The sequence below is a fragment of the Heteronotia binoei genome, chromosome 17 (genome assembly GCF_032191835.1).
Source record: "Heteronotia binoei isolate CCM8104 ecotype False Entrance Well chromosome 17, APGP_CSIRO_Hbin_v1, whole genome shotgun sequence".
NCBI classification, from domain to species: Eukaryota; Metazoa; Chordata; class Lepidosauria; order Squamata; family Gekkonidae; genus Heteronotia; species Heteronotia binoei.
Genome location: NC_083239.1, coordinates 9,496,562 through 9,511,830, shown reverse-complemented (window position 1 = coordinate 9,511,830; position 15,269 = coordinate 9,496,562). Strand labels below are relative to the sequence as shown.

The window sequence follows — 15,269 nt, the reverse complement described above, 5'->3', positions numbered from 1 at the left end:
TAATTTGTTCATAAATGATTTGGAGTTGAGAGTGAGCAGTGAAGTGGCCAAGTTTGCGGATGACACTAAATTGTTCAGGGTGGTAAGAACCAGAGAGGATTGTGAGGAACTCCAAAGGGATCTGTTGAGGCTGGGTGAGTGGGCGTCAATGTGGCAGATGAGGTTCAATGTGGCCAAGTGCAAAGTAATGCACATTGGGGCCAAGAATCCCAGCTGCAAATACAAGTTGATGGGGTGTGAACTGGCAGAGACTGACCAAGAGAGAGATCTTGGGGTCATGGGTAGATAACTCACTGAAAATGTCAAGACAGTGTGCGATTGCAATAAAAAAGGCCAACGCCATGCTGGGTATTATTAGGAAGGGAATTGAAAACAAATCAGCCAGTATCATAATGCCCCTGTATAAATCGATGGTGCGGTCTCATTTGGAATACTGTGTGCAATTCTGGTCACCGCACCTCAAAAAGGATATTATAGCATTGGAAAAAGTGCAGAAAAGGGCAACTAGAATGATTACAGGTTTGGAACACTTTCCCTATGAAGAAAGGTTAAAACGCTTGGGGCTCTTTAGCTTGGAGAAACGTCGACTGCGGGGTGACATGATAGGTTTACAAGATTATGCATGGGATGGAGAAAGTAGAGAAAGAAGTACTTTTCTCCCTTTCTCACAATACAAGAACTCGTGGGCATTCGATGAAATTGCTGAGCAGTCGGGTTAGAACGGATAAAAGGAGGTACTTCTTCACCCAAAGGGTGACTAACATGTGGAATTCACTGCCACAGGAGGTGGCGGCGGCTACAGGCATAGCCAGCTTCAAGAGAGGGTTAGATAAAAATATGGAGCAGAGGTCCATCAGTGGCTATTAGCCACAGTGTGTGTGTATATATATACATATATGTGTGTGTGTGTGTGTATATATAAAAAAATTATTGGCCACTGTGTAATACAGAGTGTTGGACTGGATAGGCCGTTGGCCTGATCCAACATGGCTTCTCTCTTATTGATTTTCAGTTTATATCAAATATCAATTTTCATGGTAGCTTCTTAGTTATACTGGACCTATTTAACATTATTGTTGCATCAATGGTAATGTATCAGCCATCAGTAGCTATTAGCCACAGTGTGTGTGTGTGTGTGTGTATGTATATATATATATATTTATTTATTTATTTATTTATTGCCACTGTGTGACAGTGTTGGACTGGATGGGCCATTGGCCTGATCCAACATGGCTTCTCTTATGTTCTTATGGATCCTACAGTAAATGTCCACTAAAGAAAGGGATTCCCTCAGAGGAATAGGACTTCTACACTTCCCCTCTCTCACTACAGTCCAAAATGTCACTCATTGGAGCAAAAAAAGACTACCACAAACAATACTGGGAGGGGTCGGAGGCCTGCAGCAGGAATGGAGATTGACAAAAATCCCTGCAGCTTGCATTAGTGGAAATTCCCCACAGGATCTAACTCATGGAACTGCTTACACAGGATTTCAGTAAGTCTCCCATCCAGGCACTCATCCAATTAAACCTGCTCTGTTTCAGCAAAGTTGCTGCACGACGCATTCTCCATGCAGTTGGTGCATCACTTTCAAGGCAGAAGAGCCATCTCTGCTTATGCCAACAATGGCTGAACCTGCACACCACTGGCTATTACGTCATCACAACCAACACGGTTGTCTTGTCTGCACCCAGAAAACCCAGTTGCAAAATGACTGCCATAGTGCAAACAACAGCCCAATATACAGCCACGGGCTGATGAAGTCAAGAATGTAAAAGAAAGAAAACGACAAACTCCAGGACAACTCAGGACCAAGCTATATAAGATAGCAGCAGAAACATGGTTCCAAGTGGGGTACCAACCCTACAAAACAGGTAGGATAGGGGGCAAACTTAAAGCACATTGGAGGTAGGGGAGGAATCTCGGATGCTTCCCTGGCATAATATTTTCCAAAATATTTCTCATGTTGGTGAGGTATACTTTTGAGTTTTGAAGCCCAAGCGGGAGAAAAATCAGCTAAATAAAGGCTGAATGATGGGGAACGGTAGGAAGAGAGGAAACTCAGCACCCTCCAGTCTAATGTATTTTAAACACTCCTAAGTGCCATGCAAATGGTTCCAATAAACTATGATGTTACACTACCTCCCAGAATTACAAATAGGTGGACGTCATTACCTGAACTTGTGAGGTCAGCTTTAATGGCTTGTTTCCCTACAAGGAGGGATCACTGCGTTAGCCTATTGAACAGCAAAGTGTTGGACTGGATGGGCCATTGGCCTGATCCAACATGGCTTCTCTTATGTTCTTCTGTGACACAGAGTGTTGGACTGGAGGGGCCACTGGCCTGATCCAACAGAGCTTCTCTTATGTTCTTCTGTAACACAGAGTGTTGGACTGGAGGGGCCACTGGCCTGATCCAACACGGCTTCTCTTGTGTTCTTATGTGACACAGAGTGTTGGACTGGATGGGCCACTGGCCTGATCCAACCTGGCTTCTCTTATGTTCTTATGTGACACAGAGTGTTGGACTGGAGGGGCCACTGGCCTGATCCAACAGAGCATCTCTTATGTTCTTATGTGACAGAGTGTTGGACTGGAGGGGCCATTGGCCTTATCCAACAGGGCTCCTCTTATGTTCTTATGTGACACAGAGTGTTGGACTGGAGGAGCCATTGGCCTGATTCAACAGGGCATCTCTTATGTTCTTATGTGACACAGAGTGTTGGACTGGATGGGCCATTGGCCGGATCCAACATGGCTCCTCTTATTTTCTTATGTGACACAGAGTGTTGGACTGGAGGGGCCATTGGCCTGATCCAACAGGGCTTCTCTTATGTTCTTATGTGACACAGAGTGTTGGACTGGATGGGCCATTGGCCTGATCCAACATGGCTCTTATGTTCTTCTGTGACACAGAGTGCTGGACTGGAGGGGCCACTGGCCTGATCCAACAGAGCTTCTCTTATGTTCTTCTGTAACACAGAGTGTTGGACTAGAGGGGCCACTGGCCTGATCCAACATGGCTTTTCTTGTGTTCTTATGTGACACAGAGTGTTGGACTGGATGGGCCACTGGCCTGATCCAACATGGCTTATCTTATGTTCTTATGTGACACAGAGTGTTGGACTGAATGGGCCATTGGCCTGATCCAACATGGCTTCTCTTATGTTCTTATGTAACACAGAGTGTTGGACTGGATGGGCCATTGGCCTGATCCAACAGGGCTCCTCTTATGTTCTTATGTGACACAGAGTGTTGGACTGGATGGGCCACTGGCCTGATCCAACACGGCTTCTCTTATGTTCTTATGTTCCTTAGGGACCTTGTTTAATTCTGGCAACAGAATAGTGAGGTCTACTGCACCAAGTTGCCCCAATCTTTCCAGTGGGAAAGCATGTTCTTACCTTGGGACAGAAAGGTAATTTACATTGTCACAATGCCCACTTACTTGCAGTTCTGCCTCCAAGCCCAGGCGCCGAATGAATGGGTCGGTGACATGATAGTGTCGTTCAAAGCTGAGGGCACCTTTCTCCTAAAACAGCAAACGGACATGATAGTTAGCACACCGGGACTTCTAGGGTCTATATGAACACTAGGAATTCCAAATGCAGTTCGAATTTGCTGCCTAAACACGCATCAGTGTGTATTGCATCCAGTTATTAGGAGATCTTGAACACAAGCAAATTTGTAATTTAACCTACGTATTGAAGAATAGTATATTTAAAAACAATTCTAAGGAACTTGCATTGCCGTTTCCCAGCATGAAAGCTGCCTCTTCTAACACAGGTAGTATTTATTACAACATGAAAAAGGGCAGCATGGATTAGCAACAAAATATATCTACTAGCCATACCCACAGCATGCTATGCATGCGTCTCCTCCTTCCACAAATTCATTTTTGGATAGGAAAAAAGTTTATCATTTGTAGAACACTAAACTTAAAAAGAGCTGTAACAATAAGTCCACGGTTGCAGAAATCTGCTTTCAGACTCCTCAAAGCAAATGGAGCACATAAAAAACCCCTGTTCTGCTTCTTTTTGCAACACGCTCAAATTCAAAAGGCTTCCTCTCTTGAGTAAGAGCAGAAAGCTAGACATTTCTGTGAAACCAGAGTTGCCAGGTACAACAACAGTTTAAGAAGTGCTATGCCTCAATGAATAGCTAGATGTGAGATGAGAACCCACACACATGCCCTGCACAAGCAAATCACTGAGGTTCACATTGATTCATGGTTTCACAACCCTCAGACTGAATTACTGTAACATGCACTATGTGAGGCTGCCCTTGGAGGCTGTTGGGATTCCCCTTTGGTGGGAAGGGGGCACAGACCGACCTCAGTTTTACAGTGGCCACACCGACTGCCTATTTGATCCTTGACATGTTAAGGTTTTTTAAAGCCTCTTACGACCTGGGACCCATGTATCTGAAGCCCTTCTCCCTACATAGGCCCAGTTCCCACCTTAGATCTGTACAATGCTGCTTAATTGAGGTGTGCTCTTCAAAAGAGGTATGCCTGGTTAGTTTAAGGCCTACTGTTTCCTAAATTATTGCGCCTTCTTTTACTATACTCTGCCAAACGAGGTACAGGGGACAACCTGACTGGAAGAACTCATCAAATACTGTAAAGCTGCTCTCTACAATTAGATTTTGTTATCTGACTTTAGATTACCCTTTTCTCTAGACTAGAATAGTAATCAACCTGGTCTTAAATTCTGGGAAAATAAATCAAAACAACTCAAATGAGGCATCTGAGAAAAGGCTCAGGGTCTTGGTGAAACCCAGACTTCTTTTGAGTTTCTCCACTGCTATTAACTGCCAGTTGAAAGGCGAGAGAGGGTTTACAGGTGAGACTTTCTTGGAGCAACTCACATTGTCCAAGGTAAGTTACAGAGTGTCACCAAATGCAATGTGTACTTAGAAAACAAAACAAAAGTACAAGCAAACTTGGGTGACAAAATTCTTCATGTGGATTCTTTCTCTCAACAACACAGATATTATTAGGGTTTGTAGAATCTTTCGGGATCAAGTGCCGTGTTCTACTGGAGAAAGTTTTCCTTCCAGACTTTCTCCAGTAGAACACGGCACTTGATCCCGAAAGATTCTACAAACCCTAATGATGTTACCAGCCGTGAAAACCTGAAATCTTTGATAACACAGATATTAGCATACACTCAGCAGATGTAAATCATGTGGAACTGGATTGCCTAATTACATGTAACCTGCAACTGGTTTCATGGTCACAGTCACCCCACTCAGACTGAAAACCTAATTCCACTTGAGCCCATCCACTCAACAACTGCAACAGTTGACTGAAGGCAGAAGGGCTTGTCTGAACCCACCCTTTTACAGCAAGTTAAAAAGGCAGAATTCCTGCACACCTACTGCACATATATAGATAGATAGATGAATTTATTGTCATTGTTCTCAACAAAAAGAGAGCAACGAAATGAGGTGCTCTTCCACAAACATACCAACACATCAAACACACATATTCATAAACCATTTAAATACATCTGAAACCATTAAACCATTTAAACCATTAAAACCATTTAAATACATCTAAAACGGATAAACATTCATAAAACCATTAAAACCATTTAAACCATTAAATAAACATTCATAAAACCATTAAACATTCATAAAACCATTAAAACCATTTAAACCATTAAATACATCTAAAACAGATAATCCTTCATAACCCTGCATTTAACCTAACCACAGCACTTGGATAGAAACTGTCCTTAAATCTGTTTGTCCTAGCCTTCAACACTCTATATCGTCTACCTGACGGTAAGATCTCAAAAAGCAAATGGCCCAGATGTGTATGGTCCCTTAGGATCATTTGTATCTTCCTTTTACATGCCATATTATACAGATCCACCAATGAGGGGAGAGAACATCCACAAATCTTTTGTGCTCTTCTCGTCACTCTTTGGAGCACCCTTCTCTCTGCTTCCGTGCAGCTCCCAAACCATGCGCAGAGGCAATAAGATAAAATGCTCTCAATGGAACTACGATAAAAGGCAACCAGCAGACTCCCTGACAGTTGTAGTGATCTTAAGAGTCTTAAGTAGTATAGTCGTTGCTATATATGCAATCCCGATGCTTTCTACAGAAGTCTGCATCCTTGTCTGGCAACGGATTTTTAACAGGGGCTCTGTGTTTTCAGTCAAGTTGGATCCACTCACTGCTATTATTAACTGTTACTCCGACATACCCCAATACTTCCTCATTTGCCGTGAATTGGGCAACCCAAGGTTATTGCAGTCTACGGTTATCGCGAAGCAGAGAGCACAGGGCAGAATCCAATCATACAGGGAGGAGGAGGACGAATGCGTGAGCACGTTTTCAACCACCCAGCCGCAGTATGGCCACGACGCTCAAACAGACAGTACAGAGGGTCTGTTTTCAAAGGCGGGGTCCCATGCCGCACATCTCCAGTCTGGTGACCCCACTGCTATCTTCCTGTTCTTGTCCTGGTCAATCAAGCACAATCCAAGATATTTTTTTTTTTGCAGTTAGTGCAGAATTTGCAGAAGTTGCAGTTAGTGCAGAATGCCGCTGCCTGGCTGTTATTAGGGCTCCCAAGATGGGAGCACATTCGACCGGGGCTTCGGGATCTGCACTGGCTGCCAATAATATTCCGAGTCCGGTACAAGGTGCTGCTTATTACCTTTAAAGCCCTATATGGCCTAGGACCTGCCTACTTTAGGGACCGTCTCTCCCCACACGTTCCCCAGAGAGTACTGAGATCGGGTTCGCAAAACTTGCTTGTAATCCCCGGGCCAAAGGAGGCCCGTTTGAAATCTACTAGGGATCAGGCCTTCTCGGTAACGGTGCCTTACTGGTGGAACCAGCTGCCGGAGGAGGTGAGGGCCCTGCGGGACCTAGGGCAGTCCTGCAGGGCCTGCGAGACAGTCCTCTTCCGGCTGGCCTATAACTAACCGACACCGAGAATTTTGGATGGAGCTAGAGTGCATTCTGACAGACCGCTGGTTTTTATGTTTTATTAATCTACTGTTTTAATTGTTGCTATGTATGTTTTTAAGCCAAACCTATGTAAGTTTTATATGTTGTGAGCCGCCCTGAGCCACTCCGGTGGGAAGGGCGGGATATAAATCAAAATATGAATAAATAAATAAAATAATTTTTTTAATAAGACAAGAAGCACCTTGAGCTGCCTGTGGATGAGGTCTCTGGTAATATTCGCTTTTGCCATGTTCTCACAGCAGGGCCGATGGAAGCAAGCGAGCGGAGGTGCTGCTGTACATCCAAGCATTCCAGTAGAGTCCATGTCTTATAGAGACAGCATTGAAATTACCTGGTGGCAAAGAGGGTAAAAAAAAAAAGGCTGGGAATTATTTATAAAGACATATTCATTTGACCAGGCTGATTCTTAGGGGGGGAAAAATGACCATGTGATTGTTTATATCATCCAATAGCATCTAAACAACTTTGAGTAGCTCTGATGGAGAAAGCAGGACAGAAACGATTAAAATGTACACAAGAACGGAAAGTAAGTTACGTTTCATCCGTGTCTCTAGCCTGTGTATGTCATACACAAAAGGAAGCCCAGCAGTCTCACTAGCCAAGGTAGCCCCACTGATCCAAAACACAGCCTTAAGTTCTAACGTCCATTGAACAAATTCCTCTGCTGCAGCCTGACACAGAACAGGCTTGGGAAGATTAACTATTCCTTTCACTTCAATCAGCATCACATGTGTACTCCTATTTAACCACAAAATGTAAGAATTTTTGGAATACATGCAGCTGTTTCCAAGGCACAATTTAAATTAAGGTCCTAATCCAGTAGCACGTTAGGGACCAACCAGATTTTGGGCATAAAAGAAGAAGAAGAAGATATTGGATTTATATCCCGCCCTCCACTCCGAAGAGTCTCAGAGCGGCTCACAATCTCCTTTATCTTCCTCCCCCACAACAAACACCCTGTGAGGTGGGTGGGGCTGGAGAGGGCTCTCACAGCAGCTGCCCTTTCAAGGACAACCTCTGCCAGAGCTATGGCTGACCCAAGGCCATTCCTGCAGGGGCAAGTGGAGGAGTGGGGAATCAAACCCGGTTCTCCCAGATAAGAGAGCTATGGCTGACCCAAGGCCATTTCAGCAGGTGCAAGTGGAGGAGTGGGGAATCAAACCCGGTTCTCCCAGATAAGAGTCCGCACACTTAACCACTACACCAAACTGGCTCTCCGAGATTCAAAGCTGCCTTCATCAGATACCAATTTAAGCATTTTGCACAAAAAAACCTAGAATTTATCTAGTGATCGGGACCTTGCACTTTGGAGCTGGCTGAGAATTTGGAAAAGCATTTCTGCTTTGGTCAACCGACTCTCCAGTCAAAGCCACACACAGGCCTGAATTTTCAAACCATCAGATGTGAGTCTATTGAGAAGGCAAGCAAGGCTAGCCTCAAACTAGCCATAAGATATTAGTAAAGCGGTCAACTAAGGAGAGACTGAAATCTGGGGAAATGTATGTGGTGGGTAGGGCTAAAAACTTTTTTTTTTTGAAATGTGGAACTCCTTGGCTCTCAGAGACCCAGCTTGAAATGCCAGAAATTAAATTTTGCCACTTCCTGTGCTGTCCTAGCTACCACAGCCAGCTTGTGAGACTGTTCCACAGTCAGCCCTGAACATTGTGGAGGTGCATCAGTGTGAAGCCTTTTCAATAGTTTCACCCACACCGTTTATCCCCTACATTGTATAGTGTGGGGGGAGAAGAAACCACTTTCTACTTGCTTTCAACAAACTTATTCTGTGATTTTCTGCAGGATACCTTAATGCAAAGCGGTTGTGATGACAACCCTCATCTACGGCTCCGAATCGTGGGTTTTATACCGTCATCACCTGCGACTCCTTGAGCGCTTTCATCAGCGCTGCCTTCACACCATCCTCAACATCCACTGGAGTGACTTTGTGACCAACACTGAAGTCCTCAAGCGGGTGGAGGTTACAAGTATCGAGGCATTGCTGTTGAAGACGCAGCTGCGCTGGGCAGGGCATATCTCCAGGATGGAAAACCACCGCCTTCCCAAGATTGCCCTGTGTGGCGAACTTTCCACCGGCCATCGAAATAGAGGGGCACCAAAGAAGAGGTACAAGGACTCCTTGAAGAAATCCCTTGGTACCTGTTGCATCAACCATCACCAGTGGTCTGACCTAGCCTCAGATCGCAAAGCATGGAGGCACACCATCCACCAGGCTGTCTCTTCCTTTGAGAACGCACGCATAGCTGGTCTTGAGGACAAAAGGAGATTGAGGAAGAATCGCACTGCTACAGCACCAACCCCAAACCAGACTTTTCCCTGCAGCCGCTGTGGCCGGACCTGCCTGTCCCGCATTGGTCTTGTCAGCCACCAGCGAGCCTGCAGCAGACATGGACTACTGCACCTTTCTTAAATCTTCGTTCACGAAGTCAAGCCGAGAGAGACCTTAATGCAGAAAAGCAGCTCCAAAATGTTATGAAGAAGGCAGTGTTCCCTCTAAGCTGAGTTAGTGTGAGCTAGCTTACAGTTTAGCCTCCAGCTCACATTTTTGTCTTAGCTCAGGAAAAAATGGCTCTTGAACAAACTAATTTATGCAGTAGCTCACAACTTTTAATGCCAGTAGCTCACAAAATATAATGTTTGCTCATGAGACTCCACAACTTAGAGGGAACAGTGGGAGAAGGTACATCAATGTCTGTCCCAACTGGGGAAACCCAAGTACTGGGTGTCCAGAAATACATTCCGTTCAAGATCCTTGCGGTATAGTTTGCAGTGGTGGTCCCTAAAATTTGACTCTGATGCTTACAAAGATGGATTATTTTGCCGTCTTTTATAATTAAGCTCTAACTGAGCTACAATGATTGAGTGGACAGTCAAGAGAAAGTTAATGCAGGTAATTATAAAAGGTGCTCAGAGACTCTTGGGAGAGGGCAACCTTTTTACAGTGCTGAAGTGTGTAAGACGTACCAAATCCAATCTAAGAACCGGCACTAGTCCAAATTTACAAGTTCTCATGATTACAGGAGACATGTGTGAAGGCTCAGAAATCTGAAGACTGCTTTTTTTTTCCCATGGGTCTCAGGCTAACCTACCTCATAAGCCTATTGTATGTGGAAGAGGGGAGAACGACAGAAGCTGCTTTGGGTTCCCGCATGGGAGAAAACAAGGGTAATCAGCCATTCAAGGATGTGTTCAGTGACAACAAGAGAGGAAGGTGCTAGGACTTCAACACTTCAAAAAGGAACTGATGGAGATTCAGGTACATTTTCTGGATTGGAAATTAGTGGGATTCATTCACTACCAAAATCTAAGCCTCAGGGAGTCCATCCGCTGGAGTCACAGCTTGGAAAGAATTCTGCAGGCATCTATCTCCCAAGGATACCCAGCTTTGCGCCTTGTTGGCAATCTCTGCAGCAAGAGACAAGGTTGTCAAGCAAAAGAAAAGAAAAGGGCAGGCAGAGAGGCTAAAAGTCTTTATAATCCAGGCAATTTCACTCCAGAAAAGACAATGACGATAGCAGGATATAGAATGGAAAGAATACAATCCCACTGTTTTTCATAATTATTAACTTCTGAGGGGAAGGAATCAGTAGGAATTCAGACCCAACTTCTATCACTTTTATCACCTCAGGTTCAGTTTGCACATACGGAACTGGGTTGGCTCACACCATCACTTCTGTGGTCTTAACCTGAGCATGCTAACTTTCCGATATAAGCTAATATGCATGACAGTTGGTTACATAACAATTCTGCTAGTTCGGTGATACACACTAAGTGGGCTCAGGAGCCACATGTGACCCTTTGCCATGCCACTCGTGGCTCTTCTAAGCACTGTCCCAATTTAGGAACTATCCCATGTTTCAGGAATACAGGCAAGGCTTCTGGTTGACAAGTGGTTGTACCCTTGAAACCGCTGCTGCCAAAGGAACAGGTAAGCTGTTGATGGTAACTGCAAATGTTGTTCTCCACAAGCTGTGGAGTGAGTACCTCAGTAGTCCCTTTAAAACCACCAGCTTTGGAAGCAACACTCGCAGATCCTAGCAAAACTGAGTAAACAGGTATAGGCTCAAACGGCACATGTTCACAAGCAGCATGGGTAAGACACGGCTACTGTGTCTACGACCCTGTTCTTCAACTAGCACCTCTGACCACTTTCCTCCACTTCCTGCTGTATTCTAAGATCTGGCGATGGTAGCATTAGCCTCCCACCGTGAACATAAGCTACAAGCATGCGGAAAACTGCACTGATCTTCCCATGTAGCTCGTTCACACAAATGCAAGTGAGTCATACTTACGGCACACAGATGCTTCCCATCCCTTTGTCAACCTTCAATCCACTTAAGGACAGAAGTGTGCTCCCAAAGCAGTCACACGTTTCAGCCTCGAGCCATTCAACACACTGCCACAAGTTTTGCCCTTGCTGAAGCAAATCCAAATCTACGAAGCCCGCACTTTTTGGATATACACTATGTTCCTGCTCAATAAACATGCGTTCAACTAGCACTGACTTGCAAGTTAGCAGCATTTGTCATGCTCTCTAGCCAGTGGTGATGTACGCACGGAGTGAAACTACAAGCCCTTTTTTTAGTAGTAAGCCACGGAGAAGTGCATATATCTATCATTCTTCAGAAAATGCAAAACAGAAATCTTCAGGAGTGCATTTTTTTTAAAGGAAATAGGGCTGTAGTTTAATGGAATGGTTCAGAAAGGAGGGCGCTTTCATAAATGGAGTGGGATTGTACTTTATGACACCGTTTATTGTATGCACTTTTGCTGCCTTGCCTTCTATTTTAGCAATGTACTTTCTGCATTATGCTATGCGTGCATTAAAAGAGTTTCCCCCCCCCCACGTCGTTTTGTAATCCTAGTCCCACTTTGCTGTTCACTGGATGCCAATTTATACTGGCGCTGCCTTGACATTTTGCAATCCGCCTGGAGCCTCTGCAAGAAAAGCGGACTAAACATGAAGCCAATCAAATGGCTGCGACCACACACACCAAATAATGCATTTTTAATCCACATTCGGCGCACTTCCCAACTGGATTTTGCCAGTTCACACAGTAAAATCCAGATGGAAAGTGCATCCATCGAAAGTGGATTGTAAGTGCATTTTCAACGGTGTGTGTGACTGCAGCCAATATCACACTCCCAGCACGCCCATGTGTAGGGTTGCCAACCCCCAGGTGGGGGCAGGGGATCCCCCGGTTTGGAGGCCCTCCTCCCACTTAAGGGTCATCAGAAAGCGGGGGGGGGGAGGGAAATGTCTGCTGGGAACCCCATTATTCCCTATGGAGATTTATTCCCATAGAGAATAATGGAGAATTGATCCATGAGTATCTGGGGCTCTGGGAAAGCTATTTTGAGGTAGAGGCACCAGATTTTCAGTATAGCATCTAGTGCCTCTCCCCAAAGTACCCTCCAAGTTTAAAAAAAAAAAATTGGACCAGGGGGTCCAATTCTATGAGCCCCCAAAGTAGGTGCCCCTATCCTTCATGATTTCCTATGGAAGGAAGGCATTTCAAAGGTGCGCGGTCCCTTTCAATGTTCCCTTTGGAGTTCAATTATGTTTGTCTCAACCTTGCTCCTGGCTCCACCCCCGCCCCAAAGTCTCCTGGCTCCACACCCAAAGTCCCCAGATATTTCTTGAATTGGACTTTGCAACCCTACTCCTGGCTCCACCCCCAAAGTCCCCAGATATTTCTTGAATTGGACTTGGCAACCCTACTCCTGGCTCCACCCCCAAAATCTCCTGGCTCCACCCCCAAAGTCTCCTGGCTCCACCCCCAAAGACCCGAGATATTTCTTGAATTGGACTTTGCAACCCTACTCCTGGCTCCACCCCCAAAGCCTCCTGGCTCCACCCCCAAAGTCCCCAGATATTTCTTGAATTGGACTTGGCAACCCTACTCCTGGCTCCACCCCCAAAGCCTCCTGGCTCCACCCCCAAAGTCCCCAGATATTTCTTGAACTGGACTTTGCAACCCTACTCCTGGCTCCACCCCCAAAGTCTCCTGGCTCCACCCCCAAAGTCCCCAGATATTTCTTGAATTGGACTTTGCAACCCTACTCCCGGCTCCACCCCCAAAGCCTCCTGGCTCCACCCCCAAAGTTCCCAGATATTTCTTGAATTGGACTTTGCAACCCTACTCCTGGCTCCACCCCCAAAGCCTCCTGGCTCCACCCCCAAAGTCCCCAGATATTTCTTGAATTGGACTTTGCAACCCTACTCCTGGCTCCACCCCTAAAGTCCCCAGATATTTCTTGAATTGGACTTTGCAACCCTACTCCTGGCTCCACCCCCAAAGCCTCCTGTCTCCACCCCCAAAGTCCCCAGATATTTCTTGAATTGGACTTTGCAACCCTACTCCTGGCTCCACCCCCAAAGTCTCCTGGCTCCACCCCCAAAGTCCCCAGATATCTCTTGAATTGGACTTGGCAACCCTACCCATGTGGCAGACGAAACGCAGCCCCGTCACCTGCGGTCGTAACAACTCACACCGTGCAAGGCTAAACCTCCAAAGCTGCCATTTGCACCACGCAAAGAGATCCCTGCAGCCTGGAGAGCAGCCGCAGTTCCCCCCCGTGCTTACCTGTCAGGCCTCCTCAGGGCAGGCTCAGCAGCCGCAACAGCCAGAGGACGGAGCCCTTGAACTTCCATACAGGGGGGCGAACTGAGCCCTGCGCCACGGCAAGGCCAGCCGGGGAGACTGGGGCTAGGAGACCGCGGGAGCCACTCGCCAGGCTTGGCAGCCCGGGCCTGGCTGGGACCTTCGCCCTCCCGGGTCCCCTCTTCTGTTTACCCCTCCAGCTGTCTGGAGCTCAAGCAAACACCTCCTTGCCCCCTCCCCTTTTTCGTCCACCGTTTCTCCTCCCTTCAACGCGCCTGCGCCACGCTATCTGCGCCACCAACCCTTCCTCCCGTCGCCGCTCTTTACGCCGCGCGGATGGCACAAAGGCGCTTCGAGAATAGCGCTGCCCTCCCTTGACGTTAAACGTCTCATTGGCCCGGCGTGGAGTGACGGCTGTTCTAGCCAAAGAGACGCGGCGGATTAAGGAACGGGAGGCGACGGTGGCGTCTCGGGCCAATGTGTGGCTCGGAGGACGTCAAAGGGACGGTGCAAGCGGGGGGGATTCTGGGAATTGAAGTTTGCAAAGTGGTGGGAGAGCTCGGGCTGGGCCGGTATTGGCAGTGAAGAGAGATTTTTTTTTCCCCCCCCTGTTAGGTGGAAAGTGGTTTTGTAAACTTGAAAGGGCACAACGTGACTTTGGGTGGTTTTGAACTGTGCTCGGAAGTAAAATTAAAGTGCTATTGGGGCCTGTTTTATATTTCTGCTACAAATTAACACGGCTAGATAGGGTTGCCAAGTCCAATTCATGAAATATCTGGGGACTTTGGGGGTGGAGCCAGGAGACTTTGGGGGTGGAGCCAGGAGACATTGGGGTGGAGCCAGGACCAAGGGTGTGACAAGCATAACTGAACTCCAAAGGAGTTCTGGCCACCACATTTAAAGGGACTGCACACCTTTTAAATGCCTTCCTTCCATAGGAAATAATGAAGGCTAGGGACACCTTCTTTGGGTGCTCATAGAATTGGACCCCCTGGTCCAATCTTTTTGAAACGTAGGGAGTATTTTGGGGAGAGCCAGTGGATGCTATACTGAAAATCTGGTGCCTCTACCTCAAAAAACAGGGCCTCCAGAGCCCCAGATACCCGCAGATCAATTCTCCACTATTTTCTATGGGAATAACCCTCCTTAGGGAATCATGAGTTCCCAGCAGAATTTCCCTCCCCTCCCCCCGCTTTCTGATTACCCTGAAGCGGGGGGAGGGTCTCCAAACCGGGGGATCCCCTGCCCCCACCTGGGGATTGGCAACCCTATGGCTAGACATCTGAAATATTCAAAAGTAAGCACACACCTTCAATAAAGGTTACTCCTAGGTGAGTGCGTATTTCTTCCCGAGGCTTGCCTGTTTATTTTAAAAATCCACGTGCTTCCTCATTAAAGAACATGCTCAAGGCAGCTTGCTGACTAAAACATGATAAAAATATAAAGCTGTATAGGAATAACTAAAATTAACAAACTATTAAAAAAAACACCAATGGCTGCAGAACTATCGGGAATACTGAAAGAACCACACAAATGCATTATGTAGAACCCCATCGTAGTCAAATCATATAGGAAGTTGGAAAGAAGAAATTAGAAGGAGATTGAGACTTGGAAGGGCAGGCATGAAGGAACTAGAAAAGATCCTTAAGTATAAGGAAG

General features: G+C 46.3%; 1 protein-coding gene across 1 annotated transcript in view; it reads right to left on the bottom strand.

Moving 5' to 3' along the window:
* The window catches only part of WDTC1 (WD and tetratricopeptide repeats 1), a 46,424-nt gene extending 32,501 nt beyond the window's left edge, over positions 1–13,923 (bottom strand). Inside the window, exons 1-3 of the mRNA XM_060257937.1 lie at positions 13,593–13,923; positions 7,172–7,321; positions 3,449–3,532 (exon numbers count right to left, since the gene is read on the bottom strand). Of these exons, the coding sequence (XP_060113920.1) occupies positions 3,449–3,532; positions 7,172–7,294 (207 nt within the window). The 5' untranslated portion in view covers positions 7,295–7,321; positions 13,593–13,923. The remainder of the gene's footprint in view (positions 1–3,448; positions 3,533–7,171; positions 7,322–13,592) is intronic.
* Positions 13,924–15,269: the final 1,346 nt, after the last annotated feature.